At 40.8% G+C, this 23,253-nt stretch overlaps 2 protein-coding genes across 7 annotated transcripts; one reads left to right on the forward strand and one right to left on the reverse strand.

Annotated features, from left to right (window-relative positions):
• Positions 1–424: 424 nt before the first annotated feature.
• PBLD (phenazine biosynthesis like protein domain containing) lies at positions 425–16,845 on the reverse strand. Of its 2 annotated transcripts, none has more exons than XM_051616705.1 (9): positions 16,546–16,845; positions 14,268–14,367; positions 11,466–11,564; positions 10,765–10,874; positions 10,595–10,624; positions 9,983–10,071; positions 8,678–8,856; positions 7,398–7,460; positions 425–3,257 (listed from the first exon to the last, which is right to left on the reverse strand). In XM_051616705.1, exons 1-9 carry the CDS (start codon positions 16,627–16,629, stop codon positions 3,145–3,147), a joined length of 867 nt encoding a protein of 288 aa, XP_051472665.1. In that variant the 5' UTR covers positions 16,630–16,845; the 3' UTR covers positions 425–3,144. The 2 variants fall into 2 exon arrangements, with proteins under 2 accessions (XP_051472665.1, XP_051472666.1); XM_051616706.1 differs by lacking the exon at positions 16,546–16,845 and adding an exon at positions 15,216–15,275.
• Positions 16,846–17,237: 392 nt separating this feature from the next.
• Positions 17,238–23,253, forward strand: HNRNPH3 (heterogeneous nuclear ribonucleoprotein H3). Of its 5 annotated transcripts, none has more exons than XM_051616710.1 (10): positions 17,238–17,408; positions 18,645–18,781; positions 19,318–19,456; positions 20,006–20,193; positions 20,603–20,689; positions 20,992–21,110; positions 22,030–22,165; positions 22,340–22,420; positions 22,525–22,611; positions 22,917–23,253. In XM_051616710.1, the coding sequence occupies exons 2-10, from the start codon at positions 18,664–18,666 to the stop codon at positions 22,928–22,930; spliced, it is 969 nt and encodes a 322-aa protein (XP_051472670.1). In that variant the 5' UTR covers positions 17,238–17,408; positions 18,645–18,663; the 3' UTR covers positions 22,931–23,253. The 5 variants fall into 5 exon arrangements, with proteins under 5 accessions (XP_051472670.1, XP_051472667.1, XP_051472669.1 ...); XM_051616707.1 differs by having other exon boundaries at positions 17,239–17,408; positions 22,952–23,253; XM_051616709.1 differs by having other exon boundaries at positions 17,239–17,408; positions 20,006–20,148; positions 22,952–23,253.

The following is a 23,253-nucleotide window of genomic DNA, read 5'->3' on the forward strand; positions in this document are numbered from 1 at the left end:
ACACCAAAGAATTAAAATGACCAAACAAGCATTTAAGTTTGCATGTTTTGGCTGTGGGATCTAACCAGGGATTGACTCAAATCATCAGCCAGTAGCTTAATGACCTTCTGTTGGACACTCACGGTAAATAACTCTCCAGTGCACAGGAATTTTTTGTATTGCCTTTTCCCTTCACTTAATCTGCTCCCTATGCTACAGTCTTAATTATGAGAGCAGCACCAAACAGTTCTGCAAATCCTCTGCACCAGAAACACTTAACAAAGAGACACTGCATTTTCCCCAATATATTTCAGCTTCCACTTAGTTTTTTAATTTCACTTCTGATTCAGCATTTTAATTAATCAAAACCACAGGTTAAATATTTTCTTAGAGAAATATTAAATTCTGAATTTTTATGGGAATAACTGTAACATTATACAGGCTGTTTAAAAAAAAATCTCTTTCTTAAATGATTTTATTTAATTAATGAGGAAGATCTAGCAACTTGCATTAAAAAAAAGAGTCCATGATGATGGCATCTGCATGAAACTCTCTAGCACCCAAAGAATGTACTTAGCATTACAAGGACCTAAAAATTGTGCTGCATAGGTTGAAGACCAAATAGCACTAATGTTTAATTAAATAATAGTAGTCTCTTCACAGAAATCCACCTGTTAAGCACTATTTCTTTCCTGCATTTTCTGTGCTGACTTTGGCTCTTGGAAATTAACTTAGTTGAACCCAACTGTGTTCCTCCTTTTCTTGGTGTGAAACTCATGCTATTTTGAGTCTGAATTCTCAGTTCGAGTGTAATCAGACATTTCCTTGGGTGCTAAGGTAATTTAGCACTCAGGATCTTGCTCAAAGTTAAGAGAGTCAAGTTAGATAAACTATAAAGAGCTCATAAAACCAACAGATAAATCCTGCACATGAAAACGTGACACAAGGCCACGCAAACAGTTTTGTTAGAATTTCACACAACCTATTTTTTGGACTAGTAAAGATAGACAGAATTTGTCCCAACAATTAATTCCCTTTACTGTTGACTGAAAATGTGCAATGTACTAAGAAAAATCTTACTGAGAAATTAGGAGCCCCAGGTCAACGACACAGTGTTTCATGAGAATAGAGTTGCTACTCAGAAAATGAGGGCTCTTTTTCTTGCCACTCTCAGCAGCCTTGCTTGTTTTGCATATGGTTGCACGTTTAATTAGCAATCCTTCTGTAAGTGTCTGCAATTAGCACAATGATGATTAATAAAATAACTCCTTTAAAGCTCCATTTAGGCAGCAGAACTGCACAATCAGGGATAATTAATTCATCATTAATAAATCATGGCTGATTAACTAATCTGTTGATTACAAATACATTACTGCATAGCCTCCCACCTGAGCTCTGGTAATTTTTCTATCCTGATCAGAAACAGAGACTGAGTAGTAGTGAACTACAAAAAATGCATTAAGCAGAAAAGATAATGGTTTGGTCAGGAGATTTACATAGCAAGTGTACTTAAAATTTACTGGGCTCTGTTCTTGATTAGTCCCCTTGAGTAAAAAAAAATAATTGTACTGTCTATTTGTTAAATGTGGATGGTGAACAATAATTGGTTCTTTAGTTCATTTATACTCTTAAGGAGGGTTGTTTTTCTTTCCAAAGCATCTCAGATTATGGGCCAGATTTGCTTTCTGCATAAAGCCAAGAGGAAGTAACAAAGCAGCAAAAACAAAACCAAAACAAGCTTGCAGTAGTGCTCCTCAAGAAGATGAAGGTAACTAGCCAGGAAGGGATCAATTTGGTTTGTGGCAAGATCAAAGGTAGAGGCTAAAAAATGCCACTGCAACATTGCTTTGAAGTTGCCTCCAAAGCCCTGTCTTGCATCTGATGCCCTGTTTATAAACTGTATTTCAGCTCCAGGAACTTCAGAAAGACTGTATATGGAAGAAGAAGCTGCATTTCCATTTGGTAGCTCCTTTTGCTTGCCACCTCTCTCCTGAGCTTTGCAGTGCATTGAAGTAACATTTTGGTATGTTCTGTGTAGCAGCAGGAGCTAGAAACCTTAATTCCAAACAAATCCTAGGATTCTCACACTGTTACTTGCCTCCAGTTACTCAGGCTTAAGTAAGACTTAAACTGTGAGTTCTGATAAAATACAAAATAATGGACGCAGGGGAACTTTGTACATCTAAGTCTTTCATCATTAATAAAGGCCTGACAACCAGCTATTCCCACAGTATGAAAATGACATTGAGTTCAAAATATTTCATCCTGAAATACTGCAAAGTAAAAGACCTAAAGCAAAGCCTAAGGCAAAAGTAATTTTAAAAGGAAAAGAGTTTTAGCTTGAGTAACTGAAACAGCTCAATAATCCTAATAAATCCAAAGAAAGATAAGAAAGCTACAGGAAAATGTGACAAAATCTGAAGCAGTGAGTTTCATGAAGAACATTACAGAAGAAACTTTTAATTTAGGAGCAAATCTTCAGTATTCGAAAAGTAAATTATATGGCTGTAACCAACCCAGTTTTATTTCAGATTTTAACCAGTTCTACGTGCATCACTGGGTCAATCTCTCAAATCTCCCTGCTAAAACTTTAAAAATATTGACTAAGCAGCAGTACCATGAGCCACTGTAAAGCTATTCATCTTTGAAAAATACTGCTCATAAAAGGGAAAAATAAAGCACATTTCTAAACTTTTTTTTTTTTCCATATTTTAATTCAAGTAAATTAATGAGCATCATTTCAATGCATGGCAGATAAAAGATTATGGGTTTTTTAAAGGACTAGCCAGACTGCACAGAAAATGACTGAATATGAAAAAAGTCTGATTATTTTATCAAGCAGAAAAGTTTACAATTCAATCCAGGAAGCAGGAATAGCTTCAGAAATGGAATTTGGAAATGAACACATTAATCATTTGGAAGCTGAAAAACAAATTGGCTGTCCTTGGACAGTTTCTGATGTTAGCATACAGATGAAGTGGCAAGATGCAAGTGAAGAAAACAGCAGCAAGCATCTTGAAGATGAGAAGCGAGCATTTTGAAGCAATTTCTTTGAATGGACAATAAGCAATCAAAGACTTTTACGCAAAGTGATCACTTAGAGCTAAGATATAATCAGCACAATATGAATTTGAAAATGTGGAAGATGAAATAGTGTCAGCTTCTTCAGAAAGTCAGGTTTCCTTTTAATACAATAGCAAATTGCCCCGCAATGTCCACTCTGCCATCATTACGCAGTGAAATCTTCAACTCTCCTCCACGGCGGGAACATTGAAAAGCTAAATGGAAACAAGAATCCACAGTTAAAAAACTAGTACAGATCACAAGTTACCTAAAAATCCATGAAAACTCAGGGAAATTAGGCCTCTGTCTCCAGAAAGCAAGCAGCAGCAGGGCAAGCACTGTACCAGGGACACCTGGTTGAACTGCCTTTACAGATGACGATGAGCTGAGCGTTATCTCAGACTAGAATTTGTCTGTTGAGTCTGACAAAGACAGTGAAGGACAGTTTGCTGTGATGTAGCCAACCAAGTTTCCTTTGCGTATTTAAAGAGGTCTTGAATTCTCCCATTCATGGGATAGACACCTTCTGCAGGTAAGAAGGAAGAACACTGAGAATTATCTGCATAAGAGTGAAGAATCACTTTATCAGTATTGAATGTCTGAAGTAGACAGGAGGTTCACAGAATGCATTCAGCTAATGGATAAATAAAACTCAAGCAGCCAGTGGCAAAAAGCCTACGAAGAAACACAGATGCTGCTTCAGGTGTTGCAAACTGAGACCAAACTCTTATGTAGACAGGAACAGATACTGAGTTATATAATCCTGAATGTATCTATGAATACAGCTGGATAAAGTTGAAGTAGAAATAGCCTTCTACTTGTAAATAATACAAAGCTTTTGCCTAAGCTGTTTATTCATCCACAGGTGGGATGACAATGGTCACTTAGCACGTTGAGTCTGTAGACTTGTTCAACAGCCAAATTTCAGCTGCACAACTACTTGATCAGGAAATGGTTGGGTTTAGATGGCATATCCCAAGCTTGAGTTTCATACACGTTGCTTTTGTAAAAGGCTGTAAATGGATGATGGGGCACTCATGTTAACAGTCTCGTTACTCAATGAATTTCCAACGACTGTAGAAGTTGTTCAAAGCCAAAGGGCATGTTTTCCCTCACAAATCCACAGTTTGTAAATTGGGTAGAGATTGTGCTCAGATCCCAACAGGACACAGGAAGATTCTCTAACATGGCATATACACTGTGTGTTTCAGTTTCTCAACCAGAGCTGACAAGGAACCTCTTCCTTGTAACAGGATATTAGATTCTCAGACAATGCAAATACTCCAGAACAGCAAAAAGAGGAGCTATAGAAAGACTGATATTGATACTTCGTGTTCTTTTCCTTTCATACAACTACCTGGTTTTGGCTTGTCAGAAAAACATCTATGTATGGAGTAATGCCTTTAATTCAAATATTATGGACATGTAAAGATTCAGACCATGCTAAACTTGATCAATTATTATTGGCAAGATACTCTCCCACTATGATTTAAATAAAAGCAGATTTAAATAAAAGATAAATTATTTCAAATTTTCAGAGGTTGGTTGTTGTGGGGTTTTTTTCTTTCTCTAATTGTGGAACCAGTGCTATCTGTTTCACAGTAGGATTACTGAGACTGTTTTGATACTGGTCCAGTTTATTTTATTTTTAAAGAAACCTTCAAAGTAGAAGAAGAAAAAAAAAACCACCATAGAAAATTTAACCAAGGTTGGATGGAAATAATACTTGTTCTTTTTTTCTCTCACACAGATGCATTGAGATTTCACGCTATGTCTGAAATGTAACATTTCAATAACCAGAGATTTAATTTAACAGCCACACCTCCAGAGACATTCAAGCAGCTTTGAAGTGCACTTTTTAGATCACAAAGTTGTTGCACATCCATTCCACATCTGTATTTACTAGGAATATGTCATATTACATATACTTTCTACACATTTGGTATAAAATCAAATATATTCATTTTGATGGGTAGAAATCGTAGAATCATCAAATAACACAGAACAGCTGAACTCACAGTGCCCTGATTTCCTCTGTGATTAGCCTGAGACAGAGGAAAGTTTAAGAATAGAAGGACTGAGACTGAGCATGCTGGTATCATAGAATCATGCACCACTGCATCCACAAGGTGGTCAGTGGCCTTGCACTAACATTACCCCGTTGTTCTGAGGAGCTTCTTATTAGCCCAGATACATCTAATGACCACTGGCTACAGAATCTGAGGAGTAATGGATTTTGTTCATGATGTCATCATAATTACATCAACCCAGGAACAAGTGCCACTCTTCTAAAAATGTCTCTTTCTAGAAGAAATCACCATTGTTTTGGTTGAATTAAAGGACTGATGAAAGAAGCACCCTAATTTAAGTGGAGATCTCTAAGGAAGCAACTCTCCTTTGGCAGCAATGTTACACTTGTGTGTCAATCTGATGTGTTCAATCTATAGATTGAGATTACCTGGGAAAGATTAAAGCTGCAACTAGAAACCTGCAAAGCCCTTCATTTGCTAAGAATTCAAATTAGCAAAAACTTATATTTAAGTAGATTTATTCCACCTTGAATAAAGCAACATCTTCACAAAAAAAAAAAAGTGAGGCAACTGAAAAGTTAGAAGATGGGACAGACTTTGTATTGAAAGAAACCTTGGCAGATTTTGTGAAGCTGTGATCTTACAGTTATCAAAATAAGGTCTGGGTTTTGGCTGGTTTCTTTTGTTTCCCCTCTTCCCCTTGACTCCTCAAAAGCTATAAAACTCTTCTAAACTGGGAAGGAATCAGATTAAGTTAAAAAGCAGTAAAAAAAACAGAATTTCCCCACAAATTAATACAGTTTTCTGAAGTCAACAGGTATGGAAAGATTCCTCTAGCTTCACCTGAAATTAAAAATTGTCCTGGATAAAGCCCCTTATCTTCACAATAACTTGGGAAGTCCTCTATAATCTGTTATATATACTTATGCATGTTTACAAATGTTATTTTAGAATTGTGAAGGTCTGGATATAGAGACAGATAAATATTGAATTCATTAGCAATCACAAAATTCTTTACATTGATACGAGAGGTTACAATTTTTTTAATATTGCAGAAACTCTTCAAAACAAAAAAAGGTAAGGACTGATAACTGATTCAACACTCAGCTTAAATTCAAGCATATGTACATAGTTTCCAGGAAGATCATAAAGTATTTAATCTTGTAAAAATGCTGGAAAATTCTCTTTGTAGTTGATGAGGGAGGTGGCTATTTGTCATTTTGGTCTACTAAAGTAATAAGAGAACCCAAACACAGGAAATTATCTCTGACACTTCAGCAGAGATGCAGCTGACCTCATTTTTATAGTGTCTCATACCTGATCTATTTTGGAACTAACAGAACTTTCATTTTATGAAAGAAAATCTCCCTTTATTCATGTAACAAATGGTATCAGATATTATAGAAGCTACCACAAAGGTTTCTAAAAAGTCCAAAGAAGCTCTTATTTATTCATCTTGGGAGATATGGGATCCTCCTGATCAGCAGACATCTTTTCCAAGTAATATAATGAGTAATAGAATTCTCCCCAGTACTACCTGTTCCCCCTCAGTCACATGCCTGTAAGAAGTTACTTCTCAGAAAGACATGTAGAGACTCAGATGTTGGATCAGCTGTCAAATGAACTTGTTCTCTTTAAATCTGTTTTGTGTAATTTCTACCACAAAAGAAGTTTGAGGATGTACAAGCAGGAAATATGAGGGGCAGGGGGAATAATGTGTCTTGTGCTAAGACTGGAGGTGGGTTTGAACTGATGGTCTTTTAGGTTGCTTCCAACACAAAGCATTCTATGATTCTACAATCACCTGGAGTAATTCTCAAGAAAATTCCAAAAATCAGGCAGAAACCAAATTACTTTTTTCAATCTCATCTTAATACACACGAGGGGAAAGGAAAATGCTGTCCACATTCTACTGAACAGTACACATAATGAATGAAAATACCAGTACCTTTTCCAAAGTGCAAGCCATAAAGGCCAAGAAGTAAATTCAATCAAAACACAAGAATGTCACCTGAAGTTCACCAAACTTCAGTTATGATTCAACCAAAACCCAAAAGCTGAGAAAAACACTAACTGCAGAGAGTTATGATCCAGAAACTGAGACCTCAAGCTCCCTGCAGGCATGATGTATCATGTTGGTGAGCAGGGAAGAAGCAGTTTCTTAAAGATTACACAGAAAGTATTACATAAAATTTTATTCATACTGAGAAAATGCATAGGGGAGTTATTGCTACAGTTCTGAATGTAAACATAATATAAACTTTACTTTTTTAGTGAGTGGCTTTTACAAAATGGGCAGCTTTACAAGAAAACAGTTTCTCTTACCAAGCATTTCTTTCTTCCCCAGCTGCTCCGACCAGTAGCTGCTTAAAACAGCATGGGCAGATCCTTAAAAGAAATTGGAAAACAAAGTACAGAATTAAATTAGAATCATTACTTTATAGAGTAAGCACATTCAAAATGTAAATACCATCAACAAATCAAGTGCTATGTGTGTGTCTAAGGCAAAAACACCCAAGGGTTTGCACAGCAGACCCAACTTGAGGCTTTGACATTTCATTTATTTCTGATAAAGCAGTATTACCTCCTCATCCTCTGGCTTCAATGGAAATTTTACCTAGGTGAGGGCTTCAGCATTAGCTACAATTGGTAGGAATTACAAATACTATGGTTTAAAATACTTGAGTCAAAGGACTCATGTGTTAACCAAAAGTGAAGTTTCCTAAGAACAGAATCTCAAAATATTAAATTTAAAAGCAAAAAAATAAAAGCAATTCCTCTCCTAACAGTTTTGACAACAAACCCTAAGGTTTTTTTCAGTATTGAATGGTGGTATCAGGATGTAAATTAAGGAGATCTTTAAGGTCTCACCACAGCTTCTGAAAACTAAAAGTCTTGTTTCCTGAGCAGCAGATGATTTAAAAACTGCAATTATCAGGGCTCAGGGACATGAAGCACTATTAAGAAATCACTACAAAAGAAATGTAATACAAATTCCTAACACTGTTAAGAGTATACTACAGCAATATAATAAAAAGATTTCTTTCTAGTAAAAAAAAGGACACAAAGCAACACTAAGCTACAAGAAGTCTAGAAATATTTCAAAGCTTCAGGAAACTTCTGAATTTTCCTACATTATCAATACTAGACTTCCCAGAAATACTAATGAATGAGCTCTGGGATTAGATATGTCTACCAGACTCTGTCCTCAGCTTTATCAGGAAAGCAGAACTGAAAGCCTTAAAAAAAACCCAAAAAACAAAAAACCCACTTGAAATACATGGCTTACATTTCCTTGTAAGCCTTTCTTTCTGCTAGGAATGCTGAATAACTAGCATTATTTTTAAAATTATCTTTGTTTAGTAAAATATTTAATGAGTGATTTTTATCATTTTCTCACCTGACTAGAAATTCAGCTGTGATTAACTGGTACCTAAGCAAATAACAGCATCCTACAGCAATCATCACACCTACTGAGTGGAGCATGAAAGGAATGGGCAGAGAACTAGCCTTCCTGCCCCTAAATACAGAACTAGCCAAGTTCCTACATTTAACAAGAACCTTTGAACTGAAACAAGAGTAAGGGTCACTTATCAAGCAAATACCTGTAACAGGGTCTTCAAGAACTCCATACCAAGGTGCAAAATATCTGGAGTAAAAATCATGGCCTTCAGGTTTTCCACTGGCATTTCCCTTAAGAGTGAGTATGAGCCCTTTCACCTTTCCTGTCTTTTCAGCTGACAAAAAGCGTTGTGCACTCACTTGCAGTTTTTCCAACACAGACCTTGAATATAATGATAGAATTTTAATAGCCCGTATTCTTCATTTTACATTAATTTGAAAAGAAAACCACAAAACCATCTTATCTACAATCCCAAACAAGCCCTGGTTAAATGTTAGAGGCAATAAAATTCCTAGCATTGTTCTCCCAGTATCATTTGACAGAAGACTACCCTGAACATGATACACTTCAAGTGAGCATAGAAACAAGTTCAAGCCACTCATTTCCTAATTATTTCTGAAAACAGAGCCTCCTGGAATATTAGCTACAAAAGCACAAACTTGTTTCAACATTTTAATCACTGAAAGAAATACTTCATCACACTCCACCTCCTTTCAGAGAAAGCAGACAACTAACACCACTCAGATCTTCAAAGGATTCTAAAGCACTTGACAACAGTTTCAAGTCTGTGAAGTTGCAGATACATCCCTACAAAATGAAGTCTGAAAGACTAATAAGTAGTGAGCGGAGGATATTCTATTTCCCCACTTGCCCAATCTTTAAACATTAGTTAGGCCAAACTTCAAGTGAAAATAACAGTAATTTGCCCTTACTGAAGAATTTGAGTTTTGGCAATATATACCCAAATCATTCTTGACTTAACAATGGAAATGCAGCTCTCCAGGATTAACAAATGCTTTGAAATTACTTGAATTGGGATTTCCCTTATAAAGCTACTTATGATGCTGCTAAGTATGTGTAAGCAGATTACAGCAAAATGGGTGCAGGAATCCATGGCATTCTGTCAATATGCTGTGTCTCACTAAGTGGACCTCTATAGCTATGCAGTTATTATTTCTTCACTGGAGAAGCAAGACTCAATTTCCTGGTACATTACTGGATCATTTATTCACTCAGATGAATGGGGAAAATACACCATCCTTACAACTGCTTCCTAGCCCTCCTCTTCTTGGAGATAGGATTTCAGATGGATCTTACTCAGCCTTGCAGGTTCAACAAGCTCACATAGGAAGATAAAATAACTTTTAACACAGGAGTTTAAATTAGAATTTTTTTAATATCCACCTGTTTCAAAACTTGATAAAAGAGCCAGTACATGAAGGAATAGAGGTTAAGCAAGCAGCCCCAATTTCTGCACACCTGATTTAAAAGAAAAAGTAAAAAACACCTTTCATAAGCATCACCAAGGCGGACCAAGAGCTTCTTGGTGTCAGGAGAGTAACGGATATCTTGAACAATCATGTCACCAACAGCTGCCTGGCAGAAAAGGTCAAAGAGACAATGAAAAACATTCTTGTTTGAATACGAAATACTATTTCCTTAACATTTCTGTTGAACAAATTCACTGCTAGAACTGAGCTTATGCAGTGTCTTTCATGCAGCCCTCAAGTACACGGAAGCAAGAAAAGGAAATGCAGGAAGTGCATGAGCAGACATGGGAGCATGCTAAGAGTTCTGTACATGTCATTGTGGGAAATAAATTCAAGGACCCAGAAAAGGGACACCAGAGTGCCCTCATGTGCACACAACAGGCTGAAAATGCCACTGAAATAAACACTGACACTCCAGTCAATGGCAGTGGAAGACAGAAGTTGAACTGCAGCATTTTGGAGAACTCAATTTCCTGAGCTGTGGGACTCAGACCTTTAAAGCTCAGTGTTTCAAGTTTAGGAGTACATCCAACAGTGCCATGCTGCCACTTTTCAGCCATTTAATATATAAAAATAAGCATAGCTATTATAAGTGTGCTTCTAAGACCACATATAGATTCTTTTTTTACCTTTATTAACTCTTCTACTTCCTGAAGCACCTGAAGAAAAAAAAAACAAACCCACACTGTAAAAAAGAGAACACATATAGATGCCTATCTACCCACTATATTTACATACACACACAAACATAAACACATACTTTTCTTGAAAGCCTTTAATGAATAAAATTTTGACTGACCTGTGGGTAGGTTTTGTAAAGTGGTAAGTCCAGGACAATATGATCTTCTACTTGCCTGGCTTTTAATTCTCCACTCAGAGTCACAAATGTGAGAACTGAATTTGTGTTTTCTAGAGAGAGAACATTGCAACATTATCAAACATAAGAATTTGATTATAAACTATCACAGCTCTTAAGAGTAGCTCTGTAAATTCAGAATAAGTTATGCAGCTAAAATATAAAAAGCACAGCAAACTGGTGTTCTGAAACAAAATTCCCAGCTAACTCAATAAATAGTCTGTTGAGGCAATACAATACACAGTATTGTGTTGTGTGTACGTACATACACACACACAATAAAACACACAGCAATTGCCTGTGAATCTTTCCTGCACATTCTTAGAACGAATGGCAATTTCCTTTTAACAGAAATAGCTATATTCCCTATTTATTAGATTCTACTATGCCTCTCCCACATGACATCTGCATATTTAGAACTTCTCTTAAACACAAGTAACAGCAGAGCATCAGAATTCAAGTGTAGGCATCAGACTACAACCTTCTAACTACAGAGCAGTTGTAAAAGACAATACTTATCTATCTCCAGATGTGTTCTCTATATGTTCTGAATATTTAATTGCCTTTGTTATAGAAAACAGACATCTTCTTAACTAAATGTAAATTTTCTAAAAATTATAGTAATTACTAGCTTGTATACATACTTTGTATATGAAACAACACAGCAGCTGATGCAAGTGTAGCATGACCACAGAGAGGAACTTCATTGGCTGGTGTGAACCATCTGAGTCCAAAGCAGGAACCTTGAAAAGAAAGTTTATTTAGCTTTATTAGGTGGAAGAAGTCTATTTCTTCAATTTATCTCAAAACTTGATAGAGTGATGACATTTCAGTTAATCAATATGCTTGTTATAATCAGACTTGGTCTTAAACACATTTAAGAACCTGTTTCTTACTGATACTAGGAATAGCTACTTCTTTTGAGTCAGGTCAACATCAGGAGTCTACTACTAACAGAGGAAAGCTACTTTGTTAGAAGAGCAAAGGAGCTGCAGAGCAGAAAGGCTGGCCAGCCTGGGAACTAGGCTCCTGAAGCATCCCTGAGAAGCTCAGCTGGCATCTTTGAAGTGGTGCTGTGTAGCTACAAACAGGAGACTTGCAGAGATAACATCCATAAGCACAAAACCAACAAACTATAACAGCAACATATCACCTGAAAAGGTGATAAATAGTCTGGAAAAAGAGGGAAACATCCTGAGAAAGTAACAATCAGTAATCGTCACTGGCTGTTCTCATTGAAAGAAGAGGAAAACAGTCTGGAAAAATAAAAACTGGTCTCTCAGAACAGAAAACATCATCATCTACTGGCTGTTTCAGGTGAAAAACAGAAATTAACATCATCTATTGGCTTCTTAAAGTGGTGGTGTCCTACGTTCATTAATGTCTCAATGATATAAAAATTACTTAATTTGTACCCAAAATGGAGCTCCTTTCTCCAAGCATGTTCTGTGCTGCAGTAATTTTCCCTTTCTTAAACAGATCTGCCTGAACTATGAGATCACGGATCCTTGCTGGGGACACATGGCTGACTCCAAACTCCATATCACAGAGCATCTTTGAAGTGAGACTGTTACTCTGCTGGTCCACCTCTGGGCTCTGTTTGGTTTGTCTTCTCACTTTGGGAGGGCTGGGTCCTCTTCTGGGATCTGTTTGTGTCCCCCCTGGAATCTGCTTAATTAATCTAGTAGTCTATCTAGTGTTATACTATTGATAAGTTTGATTATTGAGTAGTGCTAAGTTTGCAGTAGCCTGTGGTATTACATATATATTTATTGCTGCTATTATTGTTTCCTGCTGTACTATTGATACCTGATAATAGTTTTTATAGCTTTATAAATATATATGAATTAATTAATCACAGGTGATTCACGTTTGGTGGTGGAATTGGGTTCAGCTTGAGACACACAGCTATACTCAGAGTGAGAAGACATTTTGTACTCTCATAAATTAATGTATCTGTAAAATAATATAGATTTTTGAAAATTAAAATTAAATTAAATGCTCTGATAAAAAACTCCTGCAAAAACATACTTTGTCCAGGAGCCCTTACTATACCAATTAACATTTCAGAAGTTAATGATAGTGTCATAAATGACATTCTGATGTTCCTCATCTCCTTACACTCCCACACATTATCAGGTGTAGCTCAGTGACTAAATTCCTTTGAAAAACTTGTGCACACCTTCAGCAGCTGTGTGGGTCACAAACTACTCCCATAAATATCAAAAGCATTTTAAGGAGGAAGAAAATGGCATTTTATTTGCTGTTGGATATGGATGACTTGATAATAAACATATTAAACCATCTGGCAAGGTGTTAACACAAATGAAAAGTTAACACAAAAAATGGGAAGTGTTATCACTTCTTGATTAGCTATTAGTCTACCCCTAAAACAAATTCCAATTTATTAACAGTCAGTGATGATAGTTACCACTTGAAGAACATCCTTTTTAATTACAAAGTCTGTACAAAAGCCCACTCCCTGAACAAACAATCAAATGATAAAGAACAGTTTCTGTTGTAGGGGCTTTTTCAGACAGCAAATAACCCCAAAGCTGGTTTTTCTCTCTGGCACTACGTTCTGCCAAAACCAGACCATGTCAACATGATTCTTTAACCTGGAATCTGACTCCAGGCTAGCAAGGTTCCAGCCCCTTGGCTCATACCACCACACAACTGCAAAGTAAGCAGACTGAGCAAACTGATTCAGCTGAAAACTAATCCACAAAGCTATTTTGACCAGACTCTGTATTTGTCTGATATTTTTGGTCTTGTCTAGTGCCTCTCCATTTCCTCTCCCACCTTATATGCAGCCTTACCAAAAACAGTGAAGTCCCCCCAGCCAAATCAATTCAATGAGCAGATTAATGTGTTTGATTTGAGCAACTTCAGATTTCCCAGTTTTGTTGGAAACCTGTATTTTCCAGTCTTGGCTCCACAGACACGAGATTTTGTGACAAACTCAAATAGTAGCTCAGTGTTACCTCAGTGATGATTTCCTGAACAGTCAAGCCAGATTCTACTCACTTTGCTGTCTTGTGCATAGGGAATAAGCACATTCCATCTCTATTACTGTGTGTATAGTAAGAAATTATCTCAGAAGATTATGAATTCTAATAGAAGTTGATCTTTGATTGATGGATCTTTACATAGCAATTTTAGGACATCTTCTATACACAAGTTGTTTATTTAGTAAAAGGCAATAAAACAAATTACCTAATTTATTAATAATAAATGCTTGTAGATTGTAAAATTAATATTATACGCAGCAGAAATACTTAAAATAATGAAAAGTTGTTGTTATTATTATCTTAAGTAAGATACATCACAACGCTATGATTTTGCTTTGGCTCTCTTACAAATAAGCACAATTCCTTAACAATGCACCTGCAAGTGTCTTCCTATTCCCTTGTAAGAAATTTTGGTGTGTAAAAAGAACCACTCACTTTTGGTGAAGTCATCTCCAGGGTTCAGTTTTCTGATGAAAGCAGTTTCTGAAAGGTTCATTTCTGTTGCAATTTTTTGGTGCAGATTTTCATCCAAGTCCTAGTGATGAAACAACAAACCCAATTAAAAGCAGGCCAAAAAATGCAGACTCAAGCTTTCTGTCAAATAAATACACAGCCGTTTCGTCTTCTATCATAATAAAACACTAATTTTTAGTTCAAAATACTTTCTGAGAGTTAAATAATTGTGATACACACACATACATACACAGGCATATCTGTCCTATTTACAATTTCTTTGAAGACATGTAAAATAAAACAACCAAAATACCTAAACTCAGGCTTTCCAAGGACACAAATACTAAGTCCAGACAAAAGTTGCACTTAGAAGTCATTCTTAACATAACCTAAAAATAACTACAACTCTCTTCTTGTAAGTTTAATAGATCCATGTAAAGCCTAGTGCAATGGCCAAGATGGCTGAGCAGCACTTGGTGCTGTACCCTCAGTACTGCTCCTGGAACAACAGGAATAATATGCTAAGTCACAAGAAGCAGAGAGGAGATAGAAACCAGAAATGCTGAAGCTCACTACAATTCTGCTCGAGCTGCCTGCAGATTTAAACCAGTGACCACTGATCCCAGGACACATGAGCTGTAGCAATTGTATAAAATTCTGTTTCACCCTTGTCCCATTGCTCTTTCCCCATCATTATGCTGACTGGACAGGTTTGAGAATATGGTATTTATAATACTGAAACACAAATGAAACCAAGTGGATCTGGTCAGGTTCAATCTCCAACAGATAAAAATTTACCCTGCCAACTTCCCCTAATAACTAATCCTTTTCAGCGAACAATCCCATATCCCCAGATATGAAACCATTATTAGGTGTATCATGGACCTTTATTTGCAGACTGAGTTCTACCCGACAAAACAACATTCTAACCTTTTACAGCAACAAGCGTCTCTCCTCAGGAAAGTAGCTCTGACTGTCAATTAGATGCTAAAAATAGACTAAACCAGAACAAAGACTAACCCAATCACTCTCAAAAATAACGGTATTGAAATACTGCCATCCTGTGGCACCTCTGAAACGCAGAAAGGGCTTGCTTTGCCATTCTTGCGTTACTTCCAACAGTTTTTGTAAAGCATTTGCTGGGGCTCTGAAGGGAAGAGAGAACAGAAATACTGCTGCTAGCTGCACCATACTTTCCTGGGGCTTAAAATAAAACTACGAATTAGAATCTCAGCTTTAACTTTGACACTAAAGCCTCTAGCCCCAGGTAATGTAGAAAAAAACTTGAGTAATCTCAGTACTCCAAAGGCAACATGCAAATCAGTTGTCCTCAAGATACACTAACGTAGTAAAGTGAAATGAATATTAAAATGCATTTAGAAGCTCATAGCTTTATGTAAGTTACTTCGGACACAGAGCATTTAGGTTTTAGAGAGCCAAAAATCCCACTGAAGTGAGATGTTCTCACTCATAACTTCAGCTGACCTGGCAAGTAGGCTATATTGGACATGAGCTACGTAGAAAGGCTCAGGAACATTCAGAAAGGATTCATATTGTGAGTACAAGCTAGTGCCATCAACTGCTCTACATACATTTAGATATTTACCATTTTCATAAAGTGTTATTACGCTAATAATGTAAAGCCTATAACTTTACATTCCAGTTTAGTAATGGTATTTGTGGTTTTTTTAGTAGAAATTGTCAACAGTGTACCAATTAGTACCAACTGTTCAGAACACCTGGATGAGAAATGGCCAGACTCAGATCCAGGTCTGTATTTCCTCCTTCCATAGAAAAAAAAAAAAAAGGGGCAGAGGGAAAGGGCGAGCGTGAACACAAAACCCAAACCCACACTTTTAACAGCTCGTTCAAACACTGCCGAGCATTGAGAGTATAATTATTGCGTTTACTTTCAGAGATTTTAATCCTGAATCCCCCAGGTTAAGAAATTAAGCCTCTTCTTTTCTGACTCAACCCAGAGTAAAACCAGTACCAGTCCTTCAATAAAACTCAACACCCGCAAAAATAAACAAATACAAAAGAGGTCTCGCACAGAATCGCTGCGATGGGATAAGAGTGTCCCGGCCCTGGTTTCTCTCCGTCCTGGAGCAAGAGCAAACGACGCCTGCGAGCGGAATTCCTGAGCAAGGGGCACCAAGCCTACGGCGCTGCTGAACGCCCAGGCCGAGCACAGAACGCCGGATGCCGTTGCAGTCCCTCACAAAACAGGTTTTGGTGTTGTTTTGTTTTTAAAACTTACATTTTCAAGCAGACAAACCGCAGCAGGGTTCCCGGAAAACGGCCGGTTGGTAAACGCATCAACCGTGAACACGGGAATTTGCATTGTCCTTCTGGCCGGGCTATTCTCAAGCCGCCTCCCGCCAGGTGCTTCCTACGCCGCTCGGCCCCAGGTGCCACCAGAGCTCCCCGTTAATCATTCCCGAGCGGCGGGAGGAGCCGGCGGGGCACTGCCCCGTCACTTCCCAGCACGTTCACCGACCCCGCGCTCAGGACACTTTGAAATTCTTTAAAACGGATGCGAACAACCCTCTAGCGGGGCTCGGCGCCGGCTCCAGAGCCCCCTCCCGGGCCGCTCCACCAGCCTAACCCGCGCTCGCACGCAGGGAGGCGGGCGGGAGCCGGGCCTGCGGCGGCTCGGCCGCGAAGCCGGGGAGCCGCGGGCAGCCCTGGCGAGCGCCCACAGCGGACAGGCTTCCCCATCCTCCCTCGCAAGCCGCGGGGGCTGCGAGGAAGGGCGGGCAGAGCTCCCGCCGCCCTGAGGCGATGGCCGCTTGGCGCCAAGCGCGGGCACGGCCCCCCCACCACCAACCCCATCGCGCATGCGCGGCCGGGCCGGCGACCGAAAGAAGCGGGAAGCCGCCCCTCCGCCCCCCCCTCGGCGCATGCGCAGTCGCTGCTTGTCCCGCCAGGCGCGCATGCGCGGGCGCCCCGCAGCCCCGGCCGAGCAGCGCGGCGTGGCCATCGCGAGAGCTGCGCCACAGGACGCCGGTGCTGCCCCTCCGCGCTGCGCCGGTGCCGAGCCCGCCGGCCGGTTGGGAGCCCGCGTCCTTCCCGGCAGAAGCTCCCTCGGGGGTACGTCGAGGGCTGTGTGGGGGTTTCCTGGTGAGTGGAGAAAGGAGAGCCTGGGGGGTGGGGGGGGACACGAGCCCCCGTCTGGGCCCGCCCCGGGTGCCTGCAGGCGGCGGGGCGATCGCTCGGGGAGCTGGGGCCCGAAGGCGAACGGGCCTTCCCGCCCCTCGGCGCGGGGTCGGGGCCGGCGCCCGCCCGCGGGCCCGGCGGCAGCTCCCGGCGGCGGCGGGTGGGGGCGGGGAGGGGGAGGAGGGGGAGGAGGCGGCGCGGCGCTCCCCGCGCGGCCGCCATTTTGAGTGGCGGAGCGGAGGGCGGCGGCGGCGGCCCCAGGAGAGCGGCGGGCGGCGGCGAGGGGCTCCCGGGGGCTGAGGTGGGGCGGGCGGGGGCCGGGCAGCGCCTGCCAGGCGGGGGAGGCGGCCGAGGGAGCTGAGGGGGAGCGGGGGAGGCGGCGGCGGCGGGGGGGGGGGAGCGAGCCTGGGGAGGCGCGGTAAATGGCGCCGGGAGCGGGCGGCGGGTCAGGGCCGCGGTGTGGGCGGGACGGCGGCGGAGCGGGGGTCTCTCCGCGCCTGGCGAGGATGGCCATGGCGGGTTCCTCGCCGCGGGGGGGGGCTCAGCGGCCGCACGGCCCATTGCGGGGCGCTCCCGGTTGCCCCCCCCCCCCACCCCGCCGCTGCGCGGAGGCCTCGCAGCGCGGGGGGCACCGGCCCCTCCGGGAGCTCCCGCGGGTCCCGGGCCGGGCCCTCGTCGTGCGAGGGAAAGCATCGCCGGCGTGTCCGGAAGGGGGGATTGGGGGGGGGGGGGGGATCAAGGCAGGAAAAAAAAAAACCGCAACAACGAGGAGCGCGGCCCGTCGCGCTTTGTTTGCAGACAAAGGGAGGCCTTGTCCTTCCACGCGGGAACCGTGACGTGGTTCCTGCCGCTTCTGCAACTGTCGCGCCTGAGGAAAAGACCCCGAAACCCCAAACAAACCTACAAAACCTCGCGCGGCCGAGGGTCGTTGTACTCTTTTTAAAGAGTAAAGAACGAGCGTTGTGTGCTGCGCCTGCCCACGTGCTCCGCTCTCTGCGCGCTCTGTTCCCTCTCGGAGCCGGGGGGATTGCAGGTGGGAGCACGCTGGGGTAAAGCACCGTTCTGAGTACCTGACAGAAATAAAGCTCGTTATTCATGAAACCAGCTTTCTGGGGGGAAAAAACACCCGATTTCTTTTGAGGGGAGGGGCTTAGGCGCGTGCAGGATCTCCAGATTGATCTTTTGTTTTGTTTTCTGTAGAGTTTGATTTAAATAAAAGATGGACTGGACTGGAAAGCATAACGGGCCAAATGATACAACCAATGATGGAACAGTGGTACGACTTCGAGGCCTGCCATTTGGCTGCAGCAAAGAAGAAATTGTTCAATTTTTCCAAGGTACCTCTAGTATAGTTGAAGTATAGTGACTGATTTTTCTTGTGTCTTCTACACGATGTTTTTGCACACTTAATTTCTAATAGCTGTTACTGGGGTGGATGGGAGGGACTGTGTTAAATTAGTTTTATCTTAAGTAAGAGTTATGCCCTGTAAATGAAGTACAAATAACCACAGATGTAGTAAAACACAATATGTATGTAATTTTGTTGAGGTGGTAAACGTACTATGCATATTGGGGTAACCTGAATGTTAGCATTTGGATCGGTTATATTGCTTGATTGGTAGCCATATTTTCTTCATGTAACTTAGGTGGTTGTATTTTTGCATAGTTTAAACAGAAAAGAAGTAAGGCTAAATCCATGAATGTTTAATAAAAGATCGTTGGCTTGTATTGTTGGGTGATGGGGGAAAAAAACAAGGTGGTTTTCTTTTTCGTTGTTCTTGTTTAGATATGCTTTAAGTATTTGCTACAGATGGGAATGTTTCAGCCTTTAACACTGTTCCCCTTGATGGGGTTATTTGTCCTTGGGTTAAAGGGTTGGAAATCGTGCCAAATGGGATAACATTGACGCTGGACTACCAGGGGAGAAGCACAGGGGAGGCCTTCGTGCAGTTTGCTTCAAAGGAGATAGCAGAAAATGCTCTGGGGAAACACAAGGAAAGAATAGGGCACAGGTGGGGATGGAGAGTTTGGGATGGTGTTAAATCTTTATTTTTGGGGGTTGTGGGTCAGTAATGCTTTTGGGGGGGATGGGGACCATTATATGGAACTGGATGTTTTTAAGAATTTTTATAACTGATCCTAAGTTAACTTGGGGAATACAGTAGATGTGGGGGGTGGGGGAGCCAGTATTGCTCTGGGTAGTTTGCTAAACTCAGAAAATTGTTTCAATCGCTCTTGCCTAGGGTAATTTGTGATAAATGCTGCTATAGCTAGACATTGTTTTTCAACAGTATGTTTCTCATACTGGAAAGACATGTTTTACGCTCAATTTCTACAGCTAGAATGTTCACGTCCTAATTTTTGCCACTCTAAAGTGTTCCGGGTTTTTTTTTCAATACACTTAAGATTCTTACGGCTTTTGAGGAGAAGCTTAAGTTGTATGGCATCTCTAGTCACTCCTATTGGATTGTACCTTTAGAAAACGTAGTGTGGCCTTTGATGATATTCACACAGCTTCTATGTGTATTCTTACTGGTGCCTTGAAAATCCTCTCTTATTAGATACATTGAAATCTTCAAAAGTAGTAAGAGCGAAATCAGAGGATTCTCTGACATGCCAAGAAGAATGATGGGACAGCAGCGACCTGGACCATATGATAGACCATTAGGAGGAAGAGGGGGTTATTATGGAGCTGGGCGTGGAAGTATGTATGACAGAATGCGTCGAGGAGGTGGTGGATATGACGGTGGTATGTTTATCTAATGATGGAGGTTCTGTTGTCAATTTCGTGTTTCTGACATCTTTGTCAAGAAATAAAGAAATGGCAGTAGCTGCAGTACCTGTTACATTTGACACACTTCAAAAAAAAAAAAGTTTACTTGTAATGTTTGAAAAACATGGCTTAGTATTTTAAGATTAATGGAAATGATAACAAAACTCCTTTCAGCAGAGTATGACCTCTCACTTGCATGTTTCAGCTGGTTTACTATACAAAAGGAAATGTACTTTTGCATTTTGTTCAGAAATCCAGGTTTTGACAGTCTGTAGAGGCTGCAAACATTTGGATACCCGAAGACTGTAAATATTGACTGTTGTGCATTGCTTGGTGAATTTCAGGTAGTAACGTAATCATTACCTTCTTTCTCTCCTTTGCACAGGGTATGGTGGCTTTGATGATTACGGTGGCTATAATAACTATGGCTATGGAAACGATGGCTATGATGACAGGATGAGGGATGGCAGAGGTAAAAAGCTTTTTGGTTTTTTACAGTTTGCTTAAAAATATATTTATATTATTCAAGTGGTAAGATTTCAAGACAGAAATCATTGCTGCCTTGGTTAAAAAGGGGAGGAATTGGGGAATCTTGGGAAAAGGTCAGTGCATTGCTGAGGATGGCTTCGGGGTAAGCGTTTGGTTGATGTGTGGGAAGCATAAACATCTTAATTCAGTGGTAGAGAGGAGATGCCTTCAGAAAAGCAGTAGTTAATGACTTCTCTGGCTTCTCAGGATGATCTTAAGGGTGTGTGGTTTTGGGTTTTCTGACAGGCATGGGAGGCCATGGCTATGGAGCAGCTGGAGATGCCGGCTCAGGTTTCCATGGGGGCGGTCACTTTGTTCACATGAGAGGGCTGCCTTTCCGAGCAACGGAAAACGACATTGCTAACGTGAGTACAGGGGGGAAAGGGCTTTCCAGGGCCTTCCCTTTTCCAAATGTGGTTAAATCTCCCCAAAGGGATGATTGATAGCTCCAGTACATCTGCTAATTGAAGTCGCAGTCCTTCCTGTGAGTCCTACAAAGTTTTGTAGCAAGGGAGCTTTTGTAAAGGTCATGTCTGAGAAAAGTTTACCGAATAAATCAGCCAGACTGTATCAAACATTCATCTCCATGCTCTCTGCTTTCATTTACTTAAGAAAGTGTCTTGGAGAGAGAATGGTTGTTGCAATCCCTGTCCTCGTTTTCAGGCTTTCAGAAGTTTAACTAAAGATTTAGAGTTTGGTAGAAGAGCAACAGCAGATCTGGAACTTGATCCAGGGAGGTGCCATCTTTATTAGTTGCACCCATTTTATTTTATTTTTTCAATTGACCTGGTATTTTCCATCAGTTTAATAATTTTATTTAAAGACTGAGAACAAGGGCCAGACTTCAGGCATTGATTCAGAGCATGTAGTACCCTAAAAAGCTTGTTTGCACACACTTAAATGTGTCCCTGCATTAAACAATTCATTTGGCTTTGCTTCTTGAAAAATTACTATTTTCCTTTTCCAGGATGGAACCATGTTAGAACTTTGTTGCTTCAAGCAAGAGGGGGGGGGGGAGGAAATTTTGTTTGTACATCTGCTCATTCAAAGAAAGCTGCTCAGGCTCTGTAGCTGCAGCTCTTTTGAGTTGTTATAATAACAGATTGTAAGTGTAGATTGACCTGATATTGAGGTCACTACTTTGGAAATCAGTAATTAAATGTGGGTAGTAGAATGAGATACGAAATTAATGTGGTGCTCCACTAACTACTGGGATTGGGAAAAAAAAAAAAAGTACCTTGTTTGTTTTCTGCATCGATGTGATTTCTTCTTTTTATTCCTTAGTTTTTCTCACCATTGAACCCCATAAGAGTGCACATTGACATTGGGGCAGATGGAAGAGCCACAGGAGAGGCAGATGTGGAATTTGTAACACACGAGGATGCAGTAGCTGCCATGTCTAAGGATAAAAATCACATGCGTGAGTGTTGTTTGTACCTGGAGCTTTCCTTGGTCAGGCTGTAGCACCATCTGTAGGGGTTTGCACTGCACCTAACTAGAGGTGCTGTGCAGAAAATAGACAAGTTGCAAGACTTGCTGGCTTTGTAGCTCTGCACATCTGGTTTCTGAAAGGAAGCTTTTTTGTTTCCTGCAGAGCATCGATATATTGAACTATTCCTGAATTCAACTGCTGGAGGTGGCTCTGGAATGGGAGGCTATGGCAGAGATGGAATGGGTACGTATCAGTTCCAGACCTGGCCAAAGCTTGACCACGTCTAATGAGTTTTAAGCTTATTTAATGAGTTCTAAGCTCGTAACGATGCACTGTCTGCGTTTCAGATCAAGGTTACGGTTCTGTTGGCAGAATGGGGATGGGTAGCAATTACAGCGGCGGGTACGGAACTCCAGACGGCCTGGGAGGATACAGTAAGTAACTGTTCTGTTTTAGGAGTACCTAGTGAAAATGTTGCTCATGTCTGCTGTCTGAGGGACCAGCAGGAAGGGTGATGGGCTCTATGTGCTGGGGAGGGGACAGTATTTGTTCTGGGAGATAAGCAAAAGAGGGCAGTGGTTTAATTAAAGCAGTAAATGGTTTGGGGTTTTATGCATTTTGCTACATCAGCAAATGCTTGTTGATAGAAGTAGTGCTGAAGTACTGTTATTTTAGTGTAAGTGAAGTCATCTTTAACTAACTGTTCTCTATTACCCATCACATTTTTTCTTTTTTTAAGGTATGTATGCGTGACCTTGTGTCAATTGTTTGCAGGTCGTGGCAGTGGAAATAGTGGAGGATACTATGGGCAAGGCAGTATGGGTGGAGGAGGATGGCGTGGAATGTATTGAAGGGTAGCCTTGCTTCTACAGAACATCCTGGAAGAAACAGTCTCTGGTCTACTAGACTTTCTTACAAAATTTAATTTCTTTTGTATTTTAAGAACTTTATAATGACTGAAGGAATGTGTTTTCACAATATTATTTGGTAAGCAACAGATTGTGATGGGGAAATCTGTTTTCTGTAGGTTTTATTTGTTGCATACTCTTGACTTTAAATAAATTTTTATATTCAAA

Source organism: Apus apus, chromosome 4 (assembly GCF_020740795.1).
Source record: "Apus apus isolate bApuApu2 chromosome 4, bApuApu2.pri.cur, whole genome shotgun sequence".
In the NCBI taxonomy this organism is placed as follows: Eukaryota; Metazoa; Chordata; class Aves; order Apodiformes; family Apodidae; genus Apus; species Apus apus.